This window comes from Dendroctonus ponderosae, unplaced genomic scaffold (genome assembly GCF_020466585.1).
Source record: "Dendroctonus ponderosae isolate FM_Combo_2020 unplaced genomic scaffold, Dpon_F_20191213v2 Dpon_F_20191213_4, whole genome shotgun sequence".
Classification (NCBI taxonomy): domain Eukaryota; kingdom Metazoa; phylum Arthropoda; class Insecta; order Coleoptera; family Curculionidae; genus Dendroctonus; species Dendroctonus ponderosae.
In genome coordinates, this window is record NW_026018611.1 from 14,109,849 (window position 1) to 14,137,444 (window position 27,596).

The following is a 27,596-nucleotide window of genomic DNA, read 5'->3' on the forward strand; positions in this document are numbered from 1 at the left end:
GATGATGGTGGAAAACACCGAAACGTTTTTTTAAATTGATAAATGAACAATAAATAAATGACTGAAGAACCCAGGATTTGATTTTAATTTTGGAAAAAATATTAATTTAAAGTCAATCCTATTTTTCATGTTTTTAACTGCAAAAAATATATTAAGGGTGGGAAGTTTTCAAAGTGACACCCCGTATAATGACTGCCTAGCGATGTATGTAAATTTCAAACTGTCTGCATGGAAAAAAAAAATAAAAGGTATGCGCAAACAATCGTTCTCATCAGCACAAACTCGGTAATACTAATAGTAATTAAGCTAAAATGCAAGGTAATCAAAACCGAAATCAAACATATCGGAATTAATAACTGTAATTATCGAATATTACGATTATTGGGCACTGGACGGAAATGTACAAATTAGCAAAATTTCTGCGTAATGGACAATAATATGAAACATGTTATGCAGAAACTAGCAAAACGAGCATTTTTTGAAAAATTCTATTCAGGTGTAGTGAGAAGAAACTAAATTTGCTAATGCAAGAAAAAGGAGAAAAACCCAGAACTATGGAACAGGATGACAATAGCTCAACTAATTGCACCTTCGTACAATTTCGATTCGATTCTAACCAGGACTCGAACCTCGCCATTTCCCAGGCCAATTAACCGGGCTGAGTTTTCTTCATATAACTGGTAATTCCCGTGTTGATTTTCTCGACTAATTAGGGAGGATTATGTAGCGTGTTCCTCCAATTACCGCTCGCTTCGCGGATCTTATTCGCTTCTGTTTAAACTTTGTCGACGGGTTATGGCTGATGTTGACTTTTCTAAAAACTTCCAACTCTCCACTCGCCTTCCCAGGTTACCATCCAATCGTCCTTTACAGCCCTATTACTGAACTGACTTTATCTACCACTCTAATGACTTTTAAACATATAATTGAAGGAAAATTATTACTTAGAAAAATACTGATTAAGTTTTGGTCAACGTATGGCGCAATATGGAAACAAATGGATAGTAACCGAAAGAATAGACAAAAAATTAAGAACTTTAAGAATTTTGTAAAGTACATGAGTGGCTCCGATATCAAACGCAAAAAAACAGAACTAACCCCCAAAGGCAAGTTGCACATAAAATAGAAAAGAGTTAAGTAATTTTTATTTAAAAAGTACACTTTGTCTAGTGTTACGTATCTAAATCTGAAATATCTAACAATGTTTAGGTCCTATTGTGACTGCTTTCGTATCAAAACGCATACATTAACATTTAATTTAAAAAAGTAATTTTGGTTGATTTTTGGACGTGCCTCATTTGAAAACAGTTTTTAACTTATTTTGATAGTCATAAATGCGTGGTACGAGCACAGGTCTTTGACTATGTCACAGAAAAGAACTCCTCAAACATGTCTCGGACATATTAGTCCTCATTAGCTGGGCTTATCTTGCAAGTGCACATCCAAAGCCTATACTTTAAGGGGGTGTATGACAGAATGACAGGAATCTGACTATAGCCTGTGTCCCATGCATCCGTTTATACGATGGTGCGATGATACGAAAGTGTTTCTATTGGTTGGAGATCTGCCAATTCGTCCTCTGTCGTACGAATTGACAGATCTCTAATAGAAATCAACCAATAGAAACACTTTCGTATCATCGTACCATCGTATAAACGGATGCATGGGACACAGGCTTTAGGCTTCATTGCTTCTGGCTTCGGAGAACGGTGATCAATTCCTAATTTTCCGATAAAACAAGTGTTAAATGAAATGATAATAAGACAATCACAACGTAATATATTCTAAATTGCCAGTAGCTTAGATGTACATTTCTGCATGTAATTAATGCTGTATAAAAGGGTGTGGTGGAAGTAAACTTTATTGAAATGCGGCTTAAGAAACACTATCAAAATCCTCCACGGAACATCCTTGACACTAAACTTCAATGCATTAGAAAACTTTCAGATTCACGTCTATAAACTCTTCTGACATTACGTACAAATGTACCCTACCTTCTCATCTACTGATTGAGAATATAATTCGTATGGGAGTTACCATGCACTGTGGTTCTTTCAAAAGCACTTACATACTCGAAAAAATGAGTTGTTTTACCTATTTCGTAATACTCCATTGGCTTTTAATATTTTCTGTAACTGGCCGTTTCAATTTAAGTAAATACCATCAAAATTGTTTATTACAATGTTGAATAAAATATGATAATTTTGAAAAAAGATGATAATCTTGAATAAAATATTGGAGTGTATAGTTTAATACTTTGTTTTGATCTTTATCGATTATTTTCATCCATCATCTACTTTACATACATCGGCGCATTTGAAGAAACGTAAATCTTAACGATTTAATTTAATATACGAGACCTACAGTGAGCGTGCTAGTGTTCAATTTTAAAAGTGCTATGTATATGTAGGTATATTTTTTGTTTTTTTGTAGGTATATTGTAACTATGCACAGAATGCGTTAAAATTCGTATAGAAACTGATAGTGTATGTATTTGGAAATAAAAGCTCTCCCTTCCCACATTGTCAGAGAAAGTACGATTGTTGTCTTTTTTTGTTTGTTATATTTAGTTACAGCTCGGAATTAATTAATTATATATATAAGTATACATAATACTCGGAATAAATTAAAGCAACCTTAATTAAAATGGGTACAGGTTTAATTTTATTATATCTGTTAATATGAAGGAGATGGTAAAATTAGTGAAACACAAACATCTGTAGAGAAGTTGATGTTGACAATCTCTCTGAAAACCAGATAAAGTGATTTAGACCCGCGAGGTAGGTTAAATTTATCTGAAACGTCGGCACATAAAAAACAGTGTCTATTCTGCATCTATTTGTTGAACAACTATCTCAAACTGTTCAAATTCTTCAAATATTCATCTCTCTAATCATTGACCAATTAGCATCACGGTCACCAACAAACTACAACATCATTAAGCTTCAGACAGTGTTTGTAATGATGAGCTCAAGAAATTAGCGAATCAGAAGCAATTTTCGGCAGAGACCGAGTGACATGGAGTTTTGTTCACAAAGCGACAATTTCATACCAATTGGCAATCAAAACTGCAAATTATATTAGACGACTTCTTCTCTGAAACCTCAGACACACATGAAGAATTTTATTTGTTTTTTCGATTTTTCAGTGTTGTAAGTAAATGTTTGTTAATAATAAGTGTTTTTATTATATTGCTATAAAATATATTTAACAAACTGTTAACAAAATCCTGGACACTTTAAAATTTTAGACCCTTATCCTTTCAGTTGCATGATGAAAAGACCTCATCTAACGCTATAAATTTATAGAAATTAAACACCGCGCATTCAACAGTTACTGTGCATATTTTTTATAGTTGTAGGAAGTTACAATAAGTCGGAACAAGTCAAAAAATGGAAAAAGTCAAATAATATTATTTTTTACTTGAGAAAGAATAAAAGGAAACCGTTTGGATTATCCAAATATTTCACTAGTCAATATGCACTTTGTTGTATACGATGATGTCACAATTTTTCGCCTGTCGCCCGTAGAGGAGAAGATGCATTGAAAAGAAGCCAACTTTTAGTCATTATTTTAATTACTAAAATCCAGATTGAATTATGGAATATATAAAATTTAAATCTATTTCGTGAATACGTTGTTCCTACTCTAACTGCAATCAATCCGAATGGTAAATGTCTCACCCGACCACCCTTTCACCCTTAATTTAGAGGGTTTCTGTTGGTATTCTAGAAACTTTCTAACATTCGCAAAGAGTTGTCAGGTGTTGGCTGCGCCTATAGAGTGTGCTTTACGAAAATTGGCATGCAATCGATTGTTTTCAATAATCTAATAATGCCTCATCCGGTTTTCACTTTTGATTTATCCACATAACAATAATTAATCAAGCAACATCATAATCCCGTGTCACGCGGACAATTATGAAAATTATCGAATTTGCAATGCTGCGGTGCGAATTGTCGCTTTATCTGCCATCAAACGGGTGTAATAACACTAATTGTCTCGCCGTTCTATCCGGATATCCTCTTGGGATGCATTTTCCACGAGTTTGATTGTCATTGGGAAAAATCGGACCTAATGGCCATTAGTCATATAGGGGAAAATCTATGCCACCACCTTCTTTGCATTCATTTCAAATATAAAATTGGCATATCAATAGGGGGAAATCAGCTTTTGCATAGCCGCAAATAAAGTCGTCAGTAGGAAAAAATTGGATGTTTTACACAAGCAAAAGTTGAACAAAATTGGTATTTTAAGCCATTCCAATTGAAATAATATAATAAATAATGGATGGAATACATACACCTTGGATGAAACATAGCGAAACAAAATAGCTTTTGTATTGAAGTGGTCGAATTTTCCATGTATCAACAATAAATAAACTGAAATCTAACTGACAAGCAAGAACAGAGCAATGAATCAGCGAAAGGGCGAACAAGCAAATTATTCAATAATCATGTTTATTCTGTACTTCGGTGGTTTTCTTTCGAAAAGGTGTATGAATATTCAGTTTGCTACCGACAGTGGACAAAATCGGTCAATAATCCTTTGTGTCGTGGAATTGCGTTCTTAGATGGGAAATATAGAATCATTTTGGCCCTTATGGCAAGTGCGGTAGTTTGTGAAAGTGTAGGAAACTTTTTGAGAATTAATGGGTAGAAAATGGAGGATGGGACGCCAGCTGGCAAATAGCTGGTAAGATTGATCTGTAATCTATAAACATTTTAGCTTGAACTGAGTTTAGTTTTCCGACAAGCAACTGAAGTTTTATGGATTCTTTATCTTTATCTCTCTTTGCTTTGTTGATTTCAAATAAGTTTGGTTTGGACAGATTTTCTTACACGTTTAAACACATTTTCTTCTTTTTTTCCAGGTGGCACTACACAGCGTTCGGTATGCTGAGCATTACTTTGCCCGTAGTTGCCATGTACATTTTGTCCCATTTGGAATGTTGGTATCAATTGAACCAGTTGGTTCTTTCGTAGTTATTTTTTAAATTTTGGGAATATGTTGGGCGGCTTTGTATTCTCACATCAAGCTCATCTGAAGCTTGTCTCCAAAGAACCGTTTCAGATATGCAAATATGGGTCCCAGTTTTATGTTTTCTGTTAAAAAAGTCAAGAGTTTTGCTCGCTTTTTAATTGCGAAATCGGCGTTGCTCAAGAACAATTTCAGTCACAGAGTTCGTTTTTATATCATTCCAAATCCCGCTTGGAAGCGGAACATATCCAAACATCATGCAAATTCCAATTGTCTATTTATATATTCATTGCAAAATTCCAATTTTTTGGTACCACAACTGTAATTATTTTGGGTATCTCTGTTATTAATAATTACTTATTTTTATATACGGTGATACATTTTCCATCTCGAGTTATCTTTTATCAAGCATTTAAATACAACCGCATTTTTAAGAAAAATTCGTAATGGATCACGCTGTGATGCCGACTCTCAATCAGAAAGGGAACGGTATTTGCAACGGGAAAACTGTACCTTCTGTTAAATAACAAAGTTTCTACAAAAATTCTACTCAACGACGGCCTAAAAACCTGAAAAACCCATTAGTTTCAAGGAATGGCCTCGAAAATCTATCGCTTTTGATAACAAAGTTTCAGTTTAACACTATTTCTTTTTCTATGGACTCTCTGCAAAAGAAAAGCCGTTTTTTCAAACACACGCCTAAAAAATGTGTTCATGGTTTTCAACTTTCGCAACAATGCACACTTTTGTATTCATTAATTGAATCTCGCTAACCATTAAAACACTCACTTCTTAATAATACTCAAATTCCTGAATTGCCACGTTTAAAACACGCAACAACTTGAATGCTTTCAAAGTTCATTGAGTAAAGAGTTAAATGCATACAAAACTCAATTTATGATCGATAAACTTCTCGAGAAACTTACAAAGGACTTCAATGAGGACATAGAGAGTAAATAGTGCAATTTTCAATAGGAAATTTTCAGTTTGAATCGGCACATATATTTTTGAACTAAACTCATTGGGCCTAATTAAAACCTAAACCAATTAAAGTATTTGAAGATGTTTAAGAAAAAGCGTATCAACTTTAGTCCGAAGACTTCAGAGAATTCAGTTTTATTTTATTTCAACTTGGTTTTCCCGTACCACATCCCATTTGAATAAAAAAAAACTTTCAATTGTGTCGGTATCGTCTAAAGATAGCACTGCAATTTAATTTGTTTCAACTATTTAACATTTACACCATAAAACTGTTCTCGAAATATCCACTTGTAGTATGAATAAAGTTTTGATAGCAATATAATACACTATCCCAACACGTGTCCATTGTTCAGTACTGTCAGAATATCCTGCCCCGGTAAAAATATGAAAATTAATAAACTAATTGGAAGAGTGGACGCGATAATATGGATAACATCGATACTATGGCAAATTATCGTTATTATCCTTAAATGTTTAATATGTTTTACATCGAGCTGGACAACAGTCGTGCATAGTAGAGACCAAAAAAAAAAGAGACGAAAAATCAATCAAACCAAATGTATAAACATAGAATAGGGAACGAGTTGATTAATGTTTGATCTGTTAGAGCTGGGAAATACTGATAATCCTTTCTGAGACCCGGCAACATATTAACAACCATTACAATGGAAATTATAAAAAGTTTCGCTCGGAATACTGTGAAAAAATGAGAAAACCAATTGAATTGTAGCGAGAGTATGCAGCAAATATTGTAACTATATAAAAAAGAGAACATGTAATGAACATGTAATGGAATGAATAACAAGCAATGGAATTGTTCATTATTATCCACAGAGTGGTACATAGAACAGATTTCAATGACAGTTGAAAGAAAAATTATTAGTTTTCTTAGAAAATTGCTCAAGATCCTTAATACAGGCCATTATCAGTACAAACCAACATTAGACACTATATCGTGACCTAATTTTTCATCTATAGATAAGATGATTACTTCGAATCAAAACATATTTGACTACTTTTGGTTAAAAGATTCTATAAGATGTTTTTCTTCTAAGCACATCTTAAGAAATAAATCAATCGAGTCTCATAAATAGGAGCAGCATAATTTCTGCAAATATCATTTGCAACGACTACATTGTACGTAGATGCATTTTTCTACAGATTTTAAACACAATGTATCTTGAATTTTTAAATGTAGTACTCTTAGGTATTGCCTTCGCATACCCAAACGAAATCAATGCTATTAACTTTGTATTTTAAAGGAGAAGCACTACAAGCCATTCGGGGGCCCATGGAAAACTATTTCGTGGAATCCACTAATGGTAAGCGCTGATATCCAAACATCATCGACCAACCGTTTCACATCCATACAGAAAACAGCTCAAGAGGCTCCTAAAGCACTAATCATACCCCGGATTAAAAATGATTTGCCGAAAACTCGCCAAAATCGGGATAAGAACGAAATCCCATTGCCAGTCGTGCAATTTTGCATTTTTTATTGACGTCGAAGACGTTCTTCTTCGAGTTTGCAGGGCTTATTTAAAAACTAACTTCAGCATGAGCATAATAGATCATTTGGACTGTTCTTTCGAAATGACAAGAAAGCGGATTAGAGGATTGAATCAAACGTATTTGCAAAAAATACAATTTTTGAAACCCAAACAATAAGAAACTAAATATTATGAAAAAGGCACCAGATAAAATACAATTTTCACGACTTGTTTGTTAGATGATTTGAAAATAAGTGGAAGTGGTTATGTTTTTGATAATTATAGATATTCTTTATTATTAGAAAATATTAAACTATACAAAATTACACACAATATTTGAAATCGATGAAATGGAAATCTAGTAAAATGTCTTTTTGCTGCTCCACAAAAAACGAGTAATTCAAGTTGTGCTACACTTTAACTATATTATATCATAATAACATTTTAAATACTGGTGAAAAAGAAATGTTTCCAAGATAAAGATAAAGTAACACAAAATTCAAGGTATAAATAATTCGAAAGCATTTTTCTAAATAAAGACACAGATATAAATTGTGTGCTAGTTGCTTTAGCATACACATCTCGACTAGCACCCATAAGAATGGTATTATTCAAATTACTTCGAAAGTACCTAGATAAAAAAACGTTAGTACAATTTTATTCAGCGATGTAAAGGTATATCAAAAATTAAATACCAATTATTTTTTATTGGTCAAAGTTGATTTGTAGTTTAACCATTGCATGGAAACCTTCGGGACTTTAAAAACATCAACAATAATGTTAACCGGTGTATTTTCCCTCATACAATCGTTCCTAAATAAGCAACTCGCGTAATAAATGTAATTTGGATTAAATTGGAATTAAACTTATAGAAAATATTTTTATATAAGTTTAATATATATGTAATATAATTAAACTCGTAAAAATTACCAAATCAACTAAATCGTCCAAATATAATACGCGGATAATATTAAAACCGACAAAAAGCCTACACTGATACTTTATAGAAGCTGAATCACAAGTCTAATGCTGTTTTAGTACGTTTTCTACTACAGATGTTGAAGAAGTCAAAACTTTAGATAATACATTTTTCGTATCTTCAAAAGTGTGAACTTTCTAAATGTAATTAAAATATTCTTTAATACAAGGTAGTGTGAATAAAGCATATTTAAAGTGCAGAAGTACAGAGCCACTCGAATCAACGAGCCTGGAAAGCAAATTGCTTTTAGACGGTGGAAAGCTTATTTGAAGATTTACTACAGTGAACTCATGTTGCAGATATTAATAAATAATAACACATTTTAAAAAAATGCTTCAAACATGCTATAACAGATAAAAAAAAATAACAAAATAGGTGAGTAATTGTTTTTTCTTTACACATCAGTTAAACAAGCATATTTCCTAAATACCTCTCTAAATTCAGGTTCAGACGGACAATTCAGTTCAGCCATATGCAAATAAACCATGTAAATTCTTTATTTTGTGGGTTACGTCCTTTCTTTATTTAATCTTTTATTATTTAATTTTCTTAATTTAATTTTTTATTACGATAAGATAAAAATGTATGGTAATATTATCCGATAATCATTTTTAATTTCAATATTTTTATAGGTATATAATATTATGTTTTAGCCCTCCGTAAATAATGTAAAATGTTAAGATGTGCTATGATGAATTGTTTTTCAGACTTACAGACAGTACCAAATTAGCATTTTTTAATTACAATATTCTCATCAATTTAATAAGATATTACTTAATTAAATTTGCATCACAAAATATACCACAAACGATATTTCAACGGAAGATCCAATACATAAGCAGGCACGCATAATTCCAATCACAATAATTTTCATGGAATAACGATCTACAAGTAGATAATGCATCCAAAGAATGGTAGAACTCATGGATGGAGATTTGGAAAAGAAAATACTTAATGACAGGCAACCAAGGCAAAGGAAGAATTCAAAAATTAATACTTAATGAAGAAAAACAATCAGAAGAAACCAACGACGGAGACCTGAACATTCAAGCAGACAGAGAAGCCGACGATAATGACTCAGAAATTATGATACTTGGGGAAACCAAAAAACCTGAGACAAAACCAAAACCTCAAAAATGTTAGGAAATAAATATATTGGTTATAGAAGAGCACTGGACATTGTAAAACATAATATTTTTCGCTGGGAAATATAGAATCATTGGGACAATATGGCAATCGCGATAGATTGTGAAAGTGTAGTAAACTTTTGAGAATTAATAGGTAGAAAATAGAGGAGCCAGCTAGCAAACAGCTGGTAAGAATGATCTCTAATATATGAATCTTTTAGCTTGAACTGAGTTTAGTTTTCCGGCAAGCAACTGACGTTTTACGGATTTTTTCTATTTCTGTCTCTTTGCTTCGCTAATTTCAAATAAGACCTATTTTCTGCTGCACCAAACACATTTTCTTCTTTATTTCCAGGAGGCACTTCGCAGCTTTCGGTAAACTTAGCATTACTTTGTCCCTAGATGCCATGTTTTGTAGAACTTCCTATATTCATAAACGTAGCGTGGATTTGGTATCGAGTGAGCTATTAGTTCTTTTGAAGTAATTTTTTAAACTTTGGAAATGTTTATCTGAAGTTTTCCGCTAAAGAACCGCTCCAGATATGGAAATTAAGGTTCCAGTATTCAATACAAGAAGCATCAGCTTACTGGTAGTGTGGATTTGGTTCCGATTTAACCATTAATTCCTTCGCGAGAAATTTTTAAACTTCTGGAATATTTTGGCCGGCTTTGCATTTTTTACATCAAGCTCATCTGAAGTTTGTCTCCAGTGAACCGTTTCAAATCTGCAAATATGGGTTTCAGTTTTGTTCTTTTGTTTAAAAAAAAGTCAAGCCTTTTTTAACGTTGCTGAAGAACCATTTGTGTCGCAGAGTCCGTTTTTCTATCATTGGATAGAGAATTGGTAATTGGATTCAGGTATAACAAAAAGTCACACGAAATTTGAATATCAGACATTTAGATGCAGGTTTACGCCAAAATTTCATTTAAAAAAAACGTCTTCTACAGAATGTCAATCTTTTAAGTTTCTCTGGCTTTAATTTGGGAGTTGGAATTTTTTATTGAAGAGCCTGCACTTCCGTAAAAGCGTCCATTTTCAAGTCAACAATTACGAAGCGCGCAAAATTCAGCATTTCATGTCATTTGAATAAATTTTTGAAGGTTTGAATAAATTTACTGTGCCGGTTCGTTGGGTTGACGCACCAAGGCATTTCGGCATCACTGCGTCAACTCCTGAAAATTCCCTGAGTTACCTACCCATGCCTAGTATAATGGCAGCTCGTTTTGCTAAATAATTACAGAAGGCGAAAGAAAAGAAATGTTTTCAAAGTTTTGGGAATAACGTTCCTGAAAAAAAAAAACAGCGTCAATCACGATTTGATTTGCGATCAACTTTATTCAAATAGATGGAAAATATCGAGAAAACATGAAAATATCGAGAAAACACCTTCAAGAAATAACACTGTACTACCGGCAGATGTGTCATTTCGAATTGTCCTAGAATTTTGCGTGTAGTTCGAATATGCAATAAAAAGTGCGACATTCTATTTAAAAAATGAAAGTTAGTTTCGTCACTTGAATGTGAGACAACCTGTGTGAAACTGGTATTATCTTTGAATAAACTAGACTTTATTACGTATAACTTGTGTATTTAATGTTTTTCCTAAATTTTCAATTAGATGTAAAAACCGGATGACCAAAGTTTAATCAATAACCTTGTACACACTGGATAAAATTCAATCAAACCAGCCTTCTTAAATTTAAAAACATCTTACATCGATCGCCCTTAGCTACAACTAGGAAATGAGCATCAATTAAGATAACCACCCAACTAATAGCTGTCAGCATTAAGTAAGACAATGATGGCAAAGGTCCAAAAAGACACCGTGAATTCACGACGATTCGCCACCGTCACCCCCACCCAACGGGGGCGGCGTGTCGGCGGTTGATCGTGTGGCGGACTTCAAATTGGGGTTGTTATAAAGTGGCGGCACTTTGTCAAGACGCCTTTCAGTCGCGTGCCGTTTGTCGGCGGCCAAACAAGGGGCGGTTGATAGAAAAAATACTTGTAGTTTTGCAGAAATCAATCCGTTTGCAAAAAAGTGAATTTTTGGGTGCTTTTAGTCCCAACCACCCTTCCAGGTAGACTGCCATTTGACATTTTTTATTTTTTCCGGGTTAAATGGTACTAGACAAGAATCTCATTATCATCTCCTTTTTAAAAATCTGCCACAAATAACTGGTCAATTAGCTGCAATAAAACACACTAAATTGTTCCAGATCAAAATGTACTCCCTCTATAGAGCTTGGTTATCCCTAAATCCTTCCACTGGACTACCTCCATTATCAGTTCCTCCAGTGCCACTAAACCTCTCAGTGTCGACTCCTGGACAAATTCCAGACGCTCCCGACGTGACGTTACAAGTGGGACCAACAATGACACATTTTTCGGCACATCGTGGCGTTTTGTCCGCTCATAGTGGATATTTTAAAGCGGCATTAGCCAATCATGGAGGTAAGTTTAAAACTATGAGAAACCACGATTCATTCTGCTGAGAAACGATCAGAAAACCCAGATGTTGATTTGAAAAACACTGATTCGAATCTTTTCTTAGTTAAAATCAAATGCAAGCCATGAGATGAGACCATGAAACAAACTCAGCATAAAAAATATTTACATTTGAATTATTAATAAGAAAGACATATAAATAAAATTAAGTAATTAATTAAGAAATGTGGTATTTATCTCCTTTCAGTGTTCAGCATTTAACAAAAATAGTAGTCGCTATTAGTATTTCAGTTCACAAGGGACATATCCAAAGTGTTTATAAAGCGCAAAAAAACCTGCATTATATTTTTGCAACAGAAGTAAAACAAAATGGATATATAATGAAACATAAAATCGTAATATAGTCTTTTGATATAAGAGCCGTAAAATAATGTTTACTATGATAACTACATCTTTCCTCTCTGGAACTCTAAAGAACCATCTATTAGTTTTAATTGCTACTCTCGAAAATCATCTTGTGTAATAAGGTCCCTGTTGTTTACTTTGATGAAGTTTTGTAACTAAATCAATCAATTATTTTTTATACATTAGTCCGATACACTATTCTGTATTTGATTAACATCTGCATATGAACAAACTTTCTAGACTTCAGACGCAACTATAAATTTACTTTGTAAAAATTCAACTCCTCATTCAAACAGTAGGTATTGTTCTCCCCGAAAAGTGAAACAAGTATTAAAAACAAAAATTTCAACGTCTTAATTCACGCGGGACTTAAAGCGGACCTTTCCGAAGCTCTATTGGTATGAATGTTATTATAGTTCATCAATTGCTTTGCAACAGTGCCTTTATAAGTTCAAGACTGCGTTCCATTTGGAAGCTTTTCTGCACATTTTTAGTATTTGATCTACGATATTTCATTAAAAGAGAATAAATCTCATTAGATTTCGAGTATTCATTATGTAAGCAGCTGAACTACACGACAAAATCCAAGTAATAATAAAAGCATTATTAAAATATTCAAATGGGTTATTCAAATTGGCCTCTGATGTAAAACTTATATCGTCTAATCAGTTTACTCTAAATAACTCATATGATTTTTAAACATTTTGAGACCCAAAATTAGTGTAAATTGAAAGAAAAAATAATTACAAAAACACTGAAAAACTTTTATCATAGGAAGTTTTTCAGGTCAAGATAAATCCGGCAAATCCGATTTTAACATGTCAGCCATATGTTGTGAAACTAATTAAAATCCATTGGGTGCACCTTCAAATGTGGGCCAAATAACTTAAAAATTCTACCAAATAAATAAGTTTTTTATGTTAAAACCTATATCAATAAATGGGTCTTTTTTCAGGTTTGTCGCCGATTTCAGTACCGAACGTTAATGTTGACGAGTTCTCCTCACTACTCACCTTCATGTACACGGGTTTCTTGGACCTCAACCTTACTAACATTTACAGTATTCTACTGGCTACCCACATACTACACATGCCGCGAGCACTTGAATTATGTAGAACGTTTTTGCTTCAACAAGGACCGCACACCTCCGAGGTACAACAGCAGAAGATAAACGTCATTAAACCAATTGCTACTAGAAAAATGACTCCGTCCATGCAGGAGTGTTTTAACCCGGCCAGCTATGGAGAATTACCAAAAAGTACAAACACATCCTTTAGGGCTGTGAAAGAGGAATCGTACCTCAGTCAAGCTTCCACCAGTAAAGAAGAGACGAAACAAACAGGACGTAGTCCAACTAACAGTGTAAAGGAGAAGAAAGCGAATACCTTAAAAGCCAGCAGCAAGAGGCGAATTGAAGCATCTTCAAATAAGGAAAAGGTTATTATCGATGTGGCTTGTTGTGATGGGCCAGTGAGGTTTCATCGGGTGATTAATAAAAATTATGGCCTGCAAGACGAGGAAAACTTTGATATTTCATCTAGCCAACAAAGCTACAGCTCGACGGACTTTAACAGAACGACCGCAATGAATAAAGTGATGAATGAAAATATCATGGAGAAACTGAACTCGACAGAAGAGAATCAGCATAGTGAAGTGTTCACATGCGTGTATTGTAATCATACATTTAAATCACAATATTGCTATCAAAAACATGCCAGGCGCCATCTCTACCCCGTCAGTGTCGATAAAGGTGCTCAAGCCGAAACTAAAAGGGAAGTAAAACTTCTGGACATGAACGTGCAGTACTACCCATGTAAAACTTGCGGCAGCAAATTTCCAAGTTACTATTTTGTCCATAAGCATAGAAAAATGTGCCATGCCGAAGAAGTCGCTGACAAGAACCACAAAAACAATGAAATTGTAGTAGAATCTGCCATAACTAGGGAGGAGAATAGCAGTTGCAGTGCGATTGATGTTGAAGCAGTTCAAAATGAAAATGAACAAGACATAACTTAAAATAATATTGCCAATTCCCTTATCACAAAAAACCTGTACCTTTACTACAAATTGTTAATCAATAAAAACTAATAAAGAGTAAAATAGAGATGTGAAGATAAAACATGTAAACATTTCCAGTAATTGTATAGAGTATGATTATAATTGACAGGGTATTCACGTAGTTTATTAGAGAACACATTATTGTAGTCCGCTCAATTAAGTAATTTACTTATATTTTCATGATTGCTTCATTTTCATTTGGTATGTAAACGGGATAATCAAATAATGGGCATATCACGGTTACTAAATGTATTATTTTGAAAACATGAAAAATTTATTATGAATGTTAATCCTCAATTTTTTCGTAAGCGTAGAAGCAAAATAAAGGTAATTACTTTCAATAGTGGTTTCATGAGTACCTACAACCAAGTATGTAGAAATGATAATGCATTCAATCAATTATGATTACTTGCAGCACAAAGACATTGTTCATAACCGATATTACTAGTTGATTTAGTACATTTCTTCAAATTATGGGAAAATTTCAAGACAATATTAGGAATTACACGCGGCAAATTGGACAATAAAATAAAAGAAAGAACAAGAAAAGAATAACCGCATCAATCATTATGTATGATCATTGGGTTGAATTTGCCTCGAATGGTGCAGTAACAAAAAGTGGTGTTGTGAAAATCACCTTTAAGGTGCATGAATTTGCATCGAACGAAATATTTAGGATGATACAGGAAATGCAGTGTCTTGTCTATCGAAAAATATTTGAAATATTATGGAATGCTCAAATACATGTTGCAAAAGTTACGAGATCAAAATCAAAAATCACGTACATACTTATAGTGTTTTTAATAAAATTACCGTTAATTTAACGAGGTATCTGGACGCTCATTCACACAAATTAAAATACTAAAATCAATAATTTGTGTAYTTTAGTTATTCACCTATATTATTTCCTCTTGTCAGTTTTTTAACTTTTCGGCATTTATTTATTTGTAAGATCGATAATCAAAATCGGATMACACTAGAATAAAAAAAAATTAATCACGATAATTTTAGAATTGTTTAAGCAAACATACGTTACTCRTTTATCGATTGCATAACAGATGGTRCTAGCCTCGTTTGASTCTCTCCGAATTTTTTGTTTTTATTTTTTTACCTTAAAGAACACTTCAAAATAAGCACTTTCAGCTAWAAAAAATCCTGRATGGTCCATAAATTAAGYCGAAAAACACGAACAAAATTTGAGAAAAACCACCATTTTGAGGCTAAATCTCGAGCGACGTTGCCAAACTGCTCAAAACGTTTTGARTCAATGAAAATTGTTTCCTTGGAGACCTAGAATGTAGATTCATTCAATTTGGGTCGGTTTAGATTATTTAGGCCTTTTCAGGTTATCAATTTTTACTTTTTGTATATATTTTTTTGTTTCACTAAAAAAATCACTTCAACCATGCCAACACAAACTAACTCAAAATTAACGAATCGAAAACAACGCAAAAATACGTGGTAACACCGCATTGTGCTGAATTCTCGAAAGAAATATAATTAATCCAGCATCTGACTATCGACGCGCTAGATAACCTCAATCAATTGGCGAGGTTAGAAAAGATGCTCAAACTTTTGCGAAAAACACARGACGAGCATCCAGGAAATTTTATCGCTGAAAGTGGTTATTTCTAAGTGTCATTTTAAAGTAAGARAAGAAAAAACTACAAACTCTATCAATAACAAATTGTTCAAAAAATCACKAGAATTTTAGAATTGTTTAAGTAAACATACTTTCCTTATTTATCGATTGGATAACARACAGATTCAGCGTAMAAATTTTKTAACWACARAAATCATAACTTGACTGAATCCTTTTCAAGTATAACCAATAATAATTTCTTATAATAAGTTGATATGGAAGTATTCTTACCTTGCATCGATGCCACTTCTTCATCGCTAGACTCCATGTTAGCGTTTTCTTTCCGTCGTTCTTTTTTCTTCTTGTTTTCTGGCGTCGGTGTCGAATTTGATGCACTAGGATCACTGTAATAAAATTTAATTGTAAAAAATAACAAATTTTACCCCATAAAGTAGTTGCAAAAGATTGAGCATTTGTTTTTATTGCAAAAATAGCTCTTTTCCTATCACCTCTGCATGTAGACTAAACTATTTCAGCTTAGTCCAAGTATCAATTTGCAAAATTGATATGTAAGTTTATTCCGATAATTGTGCATTCAGCATTAATGTTGTCGGGGGAAATCCCCAGAGAGAGCCAAAGGGGAAACTCTTTGAAAGCAGATCCGACTCCACATTAAAGTTAAGTTATTAACTCGAAACTTTCTAACTGATATTTTCAGTCGTAATTTCTTTGACAATAAAGAAATAAAAATTATATCTAAAAGTAAAGGTACTTATTAATCTTCCTATTAATTAGTTGATCAAGTCTTCGTTCGGAGTTAACAGTATGCTCATCTTATAGCAAATCCCTTTACCAACAACTTTTCTTAGTGGCGTTTTTGGCAAAAATGCAGTTTTAGACCACTTTTACCTCATGGAAATTCATTACTTTTCCATAACATAACAAAATACGCCATCGCGTCCCGGCGGCCTCGCACACCGATATTAGGGTGACGCAGTTTGAAAATGTACACGAATTTGACAAATATAAGTTTTGCTTGAACTTGATTTTTTGCAGGCACGTTTTGTAAGTATTTGGATAAGTTTCGGTTCATTTTTGCAGCTTTTGGTAGTATTAGTTGAAAGGATAGTTAACTGCAAACTCGGGAGCCTGATCCTGATAATTACCAACTTAAAACTACAAGACATTCCGCAGAGGTTTACTAATGATTCTTTTGTTAGTAATTCACATTAGTAGAACGGGCTTGCATTCCCAAAAAAATACTCTACCATAAAAAACTTTGCATCTGAGTAAAAAGTAATTTCTTAGTAAACTTTTAAATGATATTCTCTTTAATTAATGTTCATGGTTATTTTGACAACTATTTGAAGAGCATTTCCGAATCCAACCCTGGCATCAATGTAAATTCTCCTTCTATATTCCACTTACCGAGAAATCATAATGAAAATTATGTTTGTCAAAATCAATCGGTAGATTCAATTGAAAAGATTGCTCCCCGGTTTAAAATTTGCTTTCGGCTCTCTGGCTAAAATATCAAACCGGATGAAAGCAATTTCGCGATGAACTGAATATCATTTTGTATTGGCTTTGCAATTCGGTTTTAATAAACGTTACATAGGTTACTATAAGACAAGTTTAGACGAAATAACATTAATATTTGGAAAAATATCGTTTAATTATTGTTCTATTATATGCAGTTACTTTTATCAAATCTTTTGTACCCAAATTTGGATTGAAATTAACTTACCACACGTTTTCACTGGTTGTAGATGTGCTCTCCCCATCTCGTTTGTCTTGAGTAGTTTCTTGATCGATCTGATCTCCGGTTACGAATTCATTTTCTTTTGCCGGTGCTTGAGCGGTCAAATTGTCCCCAAATGTTTTCTTCCTAAAATGTTCAAAGTTAAAAATAGAAGATCGTTTACGCGCGCTTCAAAAATATACAATAATGTTGTGTGTTATTGCAACTAAAATTGAAGTAATGAGAACTGTTATTACTAATTTCATTATTGCTAATCATTCTGAATGCGTATTTAACGTAAGCGCTAAAATAACAGGAACTTGTAACCGAAGTTCTACTTTGTCAATTTAACCGGTTGTTTTTGAAACCGTATCATAAACCAGAAAAAGTGGTTTGTACCAGCATATAACCGATGCGACACCGTCGAGTCATCTATCCAGTTGTAGCGTTTCAGTAACCATTTGTCAACGGAAGATTTGTTGTATGTAGTTGCGCTTTTCTAGTATCACTTTTCGTTTATAATAATTACTGTTCAGTTCTCCAGGAATCATAGTCGGTTAGATCCGCAAAATATTGTTTAGTTGTGGTGATGATATAATTCAGAATATTTAGACTATAATTATTACTGTTAATGTGGATTATTTAATGTAATTGTTAACTCTTCAATCAGAAGAAGTTCAGTTAATAAATAGACAAAAGATTATTAAATTTTTCAATATTTTGACAAACTTGCTTCATCAACAAAAAAACACCGGTATATTAGTACTTCTGTTCCATGCGGGAGCTTATTTCCCAAAGCGGGTGCTATCATAAACGAGCGAAGAACAAGACTAAGTAAAAATCATACACAAAAAAACACTGTCAAACGTAAATTAATTTTTAGATGAATATTAGCTTTTTAAACACTTTCCCATGGAAAGCGTATATTTTATTTAAACCATTCGATTTTATTATCAGGTTTTTCCTTTAAGTAGTAACTTATGATCCATGTTTTGTTTTGTTTCAAGAATATATAATTTTTAGTTTAAAAATGTTAAGAATTATCTTTTTTGATAAATTAAATCATTATTTATCATCATTAATTCTACCATCATCATCATCATCATCATCATCATTATCATCATTGCGAATTTTTAATGAAAAATTTAAAAAGTAACTTGTTACTATTGGTACAGCATCTTGGAACCTAATCTAAGTGAAACTGCAATGTTGTAACCTCTTCCAGAAAAATATCCGTTTAGCACACCTTTAGTGTGCGTTCATACTGGACTCGTTTACAATTACATAACTTTTACCAGTAAGAAAACAATAATTTTCAACAATTTTAGTTAAAATATTTCACATATATTAATCTTTAAGGAGATTTAAAAAAAAAATAAAATAATAAATAGGCCAACTTGACTGCTGAAATAGTCATAGAGAATAGAGCAAGTCATGCAGTTTAGATACCTGGGCATAGATATATCCAGCGCTCACGACCCGGCAAAAGAATTGAGAAACCACATTAACAAATCAGCCATAATATCAGGTTGTCTAAGGAAAACTGTATGCGCTTATCCTTAAAGGATAGTAAGATAAAAATATATAAGACATACATCAGGCCCATAATGGCATMTGATATAGAGCGAGAGAGGATACCAACAAGACCAAGAGGATGCTGCGAGTCGCCGAAATGTGAGTACTGAGGAATGCCGGGAAAACAAGAAGAGATCGTGTAAAAAACATAGACATTAGAGCACAACGCGACGAAGAKGGGGAAGGCAGARAAGTAGAGAATGGTACAACCACGTGAAGCGGATGACCGACGATAGACTACCACGCATTGTATTTGAAGGAAAACCAGCAGGGACCCGTCCACCTGGAAGACCACCAAAGAGATGGAGAGACAGCTGGCAGTCCACATCTCAGGAAACAATACCGAGGCAAGCACGGAATCAACAGATCAACTAGATCTCCAACAAGTAGAAGAAGAAGAAGAAGAATGCARAAACATAAATAAAGATGAAATTAAACAAAGGATCCAAAACATTTGAAGCAGTGCGATATTTGACAATTAACGCTTTAAAACTTGAAAAAACGCAGCTGATGATGTCGCTACAGGGCTTTTGTCGTGGTCTACATGCCCACATTCTTTAGGAAAAAACTATTGAAATGAGTACCAAAAATAGAACACAACAGTTTTCATGTTCTGGAAGTTGGATTAAACCCTTTAAGAAGACACACTCAATCTTTTGGGGAAATTGCTGGCGAGCCTCCAGCAGAGGATATGAATGTTGTCAGTTATTGGTTGACCCATATCTGTCCTGATCTTAAGAAGTAACCACTTTTCTAAAGCTGCTACGACTAAACTTTTTTCATTTAAGAACTCCGGATATAACTTTAACGCGGGAACTTTCCACTAGGAGAACTTGTTTTAATTACGATGTCCTTGTGGGCATCCTATCATAGTCCTATTTAACATATGTCCTAGTGGAAATTTGTCAAAGGTCCCAATAAATGTTTTAGTAGCTATCGACATGTCTGAAGCAGACTTGTTAATAAAACAAAACGAAGAGCTTAGTAATCAAAAAGTAAACCTTCGATGAGATATAATTTAGCTGCGGGCAAACTTTTTGCATAGGATATAAAAATAAAGCATCACAATGGAAAATATTTACTTTAAGTCGATAATTGTCCAGCACAGGATTCCTTAAATGGAATTAAATTGATATTTTCAAAATGAAGAGATTTTTGTGTCCGAAAATTCTAAACAAAAGGGATTTTTTGCGGGTTAAGGTCTATCATCTAAGGTTAACACTATCATGCACGTTTCGCTTCCGGCAGGTAGCGTTTCCAATCCAGCAAACGGACTGCGTGTTCGCATTTTCATACATTGAACGTTTCAGTTTGATCCGGTAAAGATGTATTCCCGCTTTTTGCAAAAAAACATTATGTGCAATTGCTCTTCTACTTAACGATGACGAATGAAGAAACAAGCAATTCAGCAATAAAATATCAGGGTTCACTACGAGTGCAATTATTTTTCTAAATCCATTTCAAATTGTACTAAATAAAGATAAAATAAGTTTGTCAAACGACGATTAGAAAACGACTAAATGTTGTGTCCGAAAATACTGAACGGAAACGTAATAGTCTGATACGAAACGTTCCCGATAATGTGAATTGCTTAGATTTAAAATCATTAAAAAATATTTCTCGGAAACAGAACGCTACATGCCGGAAACGATACGCGCATGATAGTCTGCAGAGACCTTTAAGCGTTCAAAATGCCAATACAGACAAATAATGCTAATAAAAATGTTGAAATCAACACGCGAGAAGTTTTCGGTGGCCCTTTTAGATGCCACAAACTTTATTCATCGAGTTTCGCAGAAAGTTACCTACAGATGAAAGAAACAATCAAAGAGGTGTAAAGAAACAAGTAGGTGAATATAGAACACGTTTTAGGCTGTCATAAACTAGTATATCATAAGTCATAAACAAGTATACTGCCCGGGCCGGTTTCGGACCTGTCAGGTCTTGGCCTGGATATTTCAATAAAACATTTTCGAGTGATTGCTCATGACCGAGCGAAAAACCTGTTCCTCGGTCAGGCATTTATAACTCATCAATCAGGATTTTTTTTTATAGTTTTGGAGATACACAAATTGAAACAGCAGTGAGAACTTTTTTGTTGGGTTTGATCCGTGAGGTTGCCGATTTTTTTCGTTGGGACTAAAAATATTTTTTTGGGATTGATGATTATGTTGCGCCAACTGAACTATTCACAGACGATCGAAACATACTATATATATACATCTTCTTTTGCATAAAAATCTCCCTTTCAACCATTTAATAAAATCTTTAAATCGATTTTCGCAATCCATCGCAAATCGAAAGTTTTTCAACTTAAATTTGTGAAACAAAGTGATTATGAGAATTTGAAAAAGATTGAGTCTAATGACAAAGTTGTGGATAATGTTTTCTCCACTTTTTACAGACATCAATAAATACTTAAATTAAATATCTTCCATTCCATCCAAAAAGTGTTGAATAGTATTCTAGAAAGCTGCATAAGCAACACACACAACGGTGAAAAAAATTCAAGCTTATATGTGTGTTGAATAATAATAGTAATAATAATAAAAATAAACAAAGTTATTATTGCATTACATTACATTACATTTTTTTAATGTTTGGAAGAGAAGTTTCGAAATCAATTGGTTGATTTTCTCAATGTTAATCATGGCTTTCACTGTTAATGTGTCTTTTCTTAGAAAAATAGCCATTTTTTTATTTATTTATACAATATCTTATCCTTCGAGACAACTAGCAGCAGTGGAAAGCGCTTATTTTTTCTGCCTCTGACGGCGTTGCAGCGCCGAATTTTTAAACGACTTCACGAGCTAAAGAAACAGCAAGCAGCGCCAAACTTTTATCGGTAAATTAATTGGCGCGGGCCACCAGAATTGTGATTAACGTTAATAAATAACTCTAACGAAGAACTTCGCATAAAAAACCGCCGCTTTCGCGTCGACGGCGGCACGCTCCGCTATCCGCCAAAACAGTATCCGGCGAAGTGCCGAAGATCGACTATGCATACCGGCGTAACTTTCGCCTAGTCTCAAAATACCACTAAATTCCCTAAAAAAGATCCAACAATGTCAAAATCGGAATGGAGATTTGCATCTTAAATTATTACATATAACTTGAAACTCAACTCACCTATTATTAAAGTCCTCAAACGAATTAAAATCACTAAATTTCACGCCTTGGATATCTTTCGAGGTGGCGTTTTCGGGATTCGAGACCTCATAGGCTATTGAGGACACAGTGGTTGACGTTGTGTTTGTTGCTGTTGTCGTCAAGCCAACCGAAGAAGATATTGGCGACGAGGGACTGAGAGAAGTCACAGCCGCAGTCGAAGAAGTCGTGGTGGTAATCGTGGTGACTGATTGGGACACCGAAGTAGGTATCTATAAAAAAAAACGTACGTCCATCAGTAGTTACTAACTAAAAACAGCATAAAACTGCTTTCGAGTTAAAGATCGTTTGAAGTTTGGTTGCTCAGATATTCGATTTATTTAAATTTTATATTTCTCACTAAAAAAGCGACTAAAAGATTATCACATACATATAAATAAAACGTTTACATAATTACGAATTCCACATGTCTTTAAACTGAATTACATACAGCTTTAAGAAAATATTCGTTTTCTTCGGTTGTCTTTAATAAGAAATAATACATCGATTATTATAATTAAAGTTCGACCACGCTTTTGAACGCAACACGACACCCGATTCTGTTCCAATTTAAAGCATTAGAAAACTATTTAGACTTTCCTTTTATATTTGTAAAGACTCTGAGTAGAATTCACAAAGACAGTAACTGTATTTATATAAATGTTGTCTAAGCGTTAAACAAATTTTGTCTGAATCCGAGGTGGTGGTTTGATAACATATTGGGTGAATGAAGAGTCGCTTGGAGTCCACTATAAATTTATTTAACATACGACGCGTTTCGGTTATTTATAATATATAACTATCATCAGGTAGCAAGACCTAAAGTCCCACAAGAACTCGGTCTCCATTTGAGCATAATCTAGGTGGGTTGTAACTCTTGCAATGTGACTGGATTTCACATGGTCCACCAGTAATTCCGTCGACGCAGTTTTAGGTCTTGTTACCTGCCTGATGATGGTTACATATTATAAATAACCGAAACGCGTCGTATGTTAAATAAATTTATAGTGGACTCCAAGCGTTCATTCACCCAATATAAAAAGTAAACATAAAACACGTAAATGTGAAACATTCAAGCTGCTCGAAAACAAATCAACTTGCACTGTAATGATTTACTATATGTAATTCGTTCCCCGTTGTTTAAATTATTTCTACCTATAACATAATATACAACAGTGATTATACAACGCGACTTCAAACGACTGAATGGTGAACTGAGTCAAAAAACTTAATAAAGTTGGAATTTTTGCTCAGTTCACTAGATGGCGCACTTTTAAGTTCCACATATATTGATTACTAGTCAGAATTCGTTGTTCCATTAATTCATATGCTACTGAAGTTTCATAGTGCTTAAAATATACTTGACAAATTCAGGACCAAAAAACTAATTTTTTTAATGAAACGTAAATATGAATCTTTACAATAGATTAATCGACAATGGCCATATCATTTTCGTCGTAATCCCAGTTAAGTATTATTGAAGATGAGACATGCGATTTTCGCGACACTGGTACCGATTTTTGTTAAAATAAAGATGACAACAATAGATGTGGCTCCTCCTTCTTGATTTCGTAGATATAGGGTATTTCTGAAAAGTCTGTACTTTTCGACACTCTCTTGAATCTCGAATATGCAACGAAAAATTGTAGAGCTCTTCACGTGGAATCCAGTGGCTTAGTTAGTTTTTTTCTATAACTAAAGCCGGTTTTGTATTCGTTCGGAACGTATCCGAATGCGTAGTGCAGAAAACCTTCGGATCAATCATAGCTCTTCGCATGCGTTCTCTCCGCATTCTTCCCAGATGTTCCCAAATTTAATATTTTTCCGCATCATCCGTGCGGAAGTAGGTGAATAACTAGGTTATCCACAATGTTTATGTTTCGACAGTACATCAAATACGAGTGTTAAAGTGCTGTTTTTAATAAATTGCTAGTAATGGACGACAATCTTAACGCCGCATTAATACAACCGATAATACAACATTCGGTGTTCTGGAATCATAAGCATCCCCAACACGAAAATAATAGCATTTTAAGAAAATCCTGGCTCGAGATAGCCAGACTTATGACGGAAAAGGTTTGTGCATGCAATTGTACGTACAAAGTACGTATTTTTAAAGTGAAGTAAGTAATTTCGTCAGTTAATCGACAACCTGGTGGCTCGATAAAAATATCGGATTTTTATATACTTAGTTACCATATACAATCTCTAAGCTTCCTTTGAGAGAAAATTATTTTCTGAAATAACAAATGCGAAAATGAAAAAACACTGACTTAAACAGTCTCATAACTTTTTAAATGTCGTTTGTCTATCTAAATATGGTCTCTATGATGTTTACTTGGTATGTTAGAGATGTTACGTGGAGTTTCGAACTAATAACTGAACTAAAGTTACTCAAATCTAGGTTGAACCGCTCTTTACCCAAACGAAAATATTTTCGAAACTAAACCCGTTCTGTCAATGCAACATGAAACAGCTAAATTATTTAGCTGCCGAAAGGGCTCAATCATTTATAACCGATCTTTAAGCCCATCTATTAAAATAGTGCCCACGCAATGGCACATTTTAGCTTTGAAATCTACCTTGCAGCCGTTATCATATTGTTGACGCTGGGTGCTAATGGGTTAACTTTAAAAACTAACTAACTTTTTATACTAGAATAGTAAAAAATGAAACTCAACAGCATGTGGCTTCAACAGGGCGTGCATCATACAGCCCGAAAAACTGTCGATTCGCTACACGAGTAATTTCTTGGTCGTTTTGGAGATTGGCATTGGCCGCTCGGATCATGCGGTTTAATGCCATTGGACTGTTTGGGCTTTTTAATGTTGTACGTTTATGTTAACAAACTAACAACAACTAAAGCTGACATCACTGAAATACTACATATTTCATACGAAACTACTTGAAAATTTAATTAAAAGAGCCCGCCTGTGCCAGTAAATCCACGGCGGTTATTTGTGCAATGTCTTATGTCAAAAAGTATTAAACTTCTGCCGCAAATATATCCGTTTTATTTAACATTCAAACCCGGCGTTCTTATTCGAACCCCCTTTATCTGACATATATACATACCTGGGCTGTTGATGTAATAGTTGTGCCACTCCACTCGGAAGACAGCACGTTAGTACCACTTGTAGTTGTCGAAGTCGAACTAGACGTTGTCGTTGCACCTGCATTGAGAGGGCTGAGAGCCGCTGTAGTTCCAATAGCTGGTGGTGGAGGTGATGACGTTGTAGTAGCTGCCTCTGCTGATACTGCAGTGACAGCGGACGTAGACGTATCAGAAGACCGAGCTGATCCTTCGGTACGCTGCTGCTGCTCTCGCTGCAATCTCGTTGTGACACCTATAAGAAAAATAGTCTCAGAACAAATCTCAAACAGTTCTTTATTACAAACCTGTCGACAAGTTATCAACAACAGACAAATTGGCATTATTATTAATCTTCCCCGAGTTCCTTGATTGCCTCATCTTTTCTCTCAATTTGTCTCTTCGGTTTTTCCTTAAAAGCCGCTTATAGTTTTCAGTCTTCTTACTGAGATAGTAAAATCTAACACATTCCGAAACGGATTTTTTCTCGCCCAAAGCTTGGCTGATTTGATAGAAATTTTTCGGATGTTGAAGATATTTTTCCTTAAATATTTCTTTTTCCTGGGCCGTCCAAATGTTTAAGTATTGACGACTCTACAAAACAAATATTGTTTAATAACAAATGTAGCTTTCTAGTTGCTTGTGACTCTTTAATCACTTACTAAAAAAACTTAATTAGTTGCTATAGAAAAACCAAAATAAAAATAACGGACTTAAAATACATACAATTTTTAATATCATATCCGGTATGGTGTGTAACTGAGAAAGCATAATTGAAGATAGAATATAGATGAATAATTTTGGTTCATTGAAAGTTAAGTCATAACGAGTTATTTTCACCATCATAAACTTTTTGTAATCTGCACTCAATGCATTCATAAAATTTCTGAAAATGCCATGTAATATAAACTCTAATTTCCCTTGCAGGAGAAGGTTATACAGGATCGGGTATATTTGATATTGACATGAATGTTTGAAAAATTGTAGTGCTTTCAGTTTCGCCCGTAAACGAGAAATTTACAAACGGTAGACTAGGCTTAATTTTCTCTCATATTAACTAAAAGGCAAATAAACTCGGGCTCCTAGCAGATTTACTACTGCCTTAACATGGATTAAGTAATATTTTTAATACCTGATAAACTTCTTCCATATCTTCAACGAAATTATTATTATTCGTATATTTTATGCGCTTTTCCTTTGGATCCAGCAAGATGGGAGGTATCACGGCGTAACTGCGCATTCGCCTATCAGCGTTATCTTGTTCCTGTTGCTCGGAAAAATCGTCCATTTCTGCCTCTGACTTGACTCGCGACCCAACCCTATTAAACCTGAAATATGAATTTCATTGAAAGGTGCAAAATTGCTGTTGCAATATGCAAAATAAACATATGGAATGATAAGATGCTTTAATTCTAGATTTCAATCCAAATCAAATTTGCCGACCGAGAATTGAATTCGTTCCATTCAAATGTAGAAAGGTGCTGTGCTTTATCAGTTTACGTGAAAATTTTTGAAAATGTGCAATTGCTCTTCTACTTGACGATGAAGAATGAAGAAACAAGCAATTCAGCAATAAAATATTAGGGTTCACTACGAGTGCAATTATCAGTTTACGTGAAAATTTTTCATGAATTATTTTACTACAATATTCATTAAAACCGCACAACAAACATTATTTCAATTAAAAAAGAACATTGGTTTTGACACCGATATCAACGAAAGCGGATGCGTACAATATTTATCTAGTAAGCAATATTTTGCATTCACATGTGAAAATTGAATTTCTTCTTTGCCTAATTCTAATGATTCATCCAGTAAAGCCCAAAAGTTGTATAATTTACTACACCCGCGATATCTACATCTATCCAGAATAACTTGCAGCTGGTTTTTGCAGATGACTCATTTTCAAGCTGTACTATGAAGATACCCTTAACCAGTTTAGATATTATTATAGTTCATTTTGTCCTCGATAAATAATGTTAGCTGAAGAA

At 34.0% G+C, this 27,596-nt stretch overlaps 2 protein-coding genes across 3 annotated transcripts in view; one reads left to right on the plus strand and one right to left on the minus strand.

Annotated features, from left to right (window-relative positions):
* LOC109546505 overlaps positions 1–27,596 on the minus strand; it is a 133,916-nt gene that overhangs the window by 17,619 nt on the left and 88,701 nt on the right. The window contains exons 7-12 of one of the 2 annotated variants that reach the window (XM_048665990.1): positions 26,738–26,924; positions 25,914–26,199; positions 25,590–25,861; positions 22,497–22,747; positions 17,799–17,939; positions 16,343–16,455 (exon numbers count right to left, since the gene is read on the minus strand). In XM_048665990.1, coding sequence (XP_048521947.1) covers positions 16,343–16,455; positions 17,799–17,939; positions 22,497–22,747; positions 25,590–25,861; positions 25,914–26,199; positions 26,738–26,924 — 1,250 coding nt within the window. Of the gene's footprint in view, positions 1–16,342; positions 16,456–17,798; positions 17,940–22,496; positions 22,748–25,589; positions 25,862–25,913; positions 26,200–26,737; positions 26,934–27,596 lie in introns of both variants that reach the window. The other variant, XM_048665989.1, reaches the window with a different exon arrangement.
* On the plus strand, positions 11,640–14,810 carry LOC109546507 (zinc finger and BTB domain-containing protein 8A.2). The gene is made up of 2 exons (XM_019917484.2): positions 11,640–12,012; positions 13,367–14,810. The coding sequence occupies exons 1-2, from the start codon at positions 11,784–11,786 to the stop codon at positions 14,425–14,427; spliced, it is 1,290 nt and encodes a 429-aa protein (XP_019773043.1). The 5' UTR covers positions 11,640–11,783; the 3' UTR covers positions 14,428–14,810.

What these genes read in the sequence shown, in the direction of transcription:
- LOC109546507 (XM_019917484.2), top strand. Translation starts at nt 11,784, where the DNA reads ATGTACTCCCTCTATAGAGCTTGGTTATCCCTAAATCCTTCCACTGGA. An exon ending in GGCATTAGCCAATCATGGAG is followed by an intron (nt 12,013 to 13,366) that starts GTAAGTTTAAAA and finishes GTCTTTTTTCAG; the next exon opens with GTTTGTCGCCGATTTCAGTA.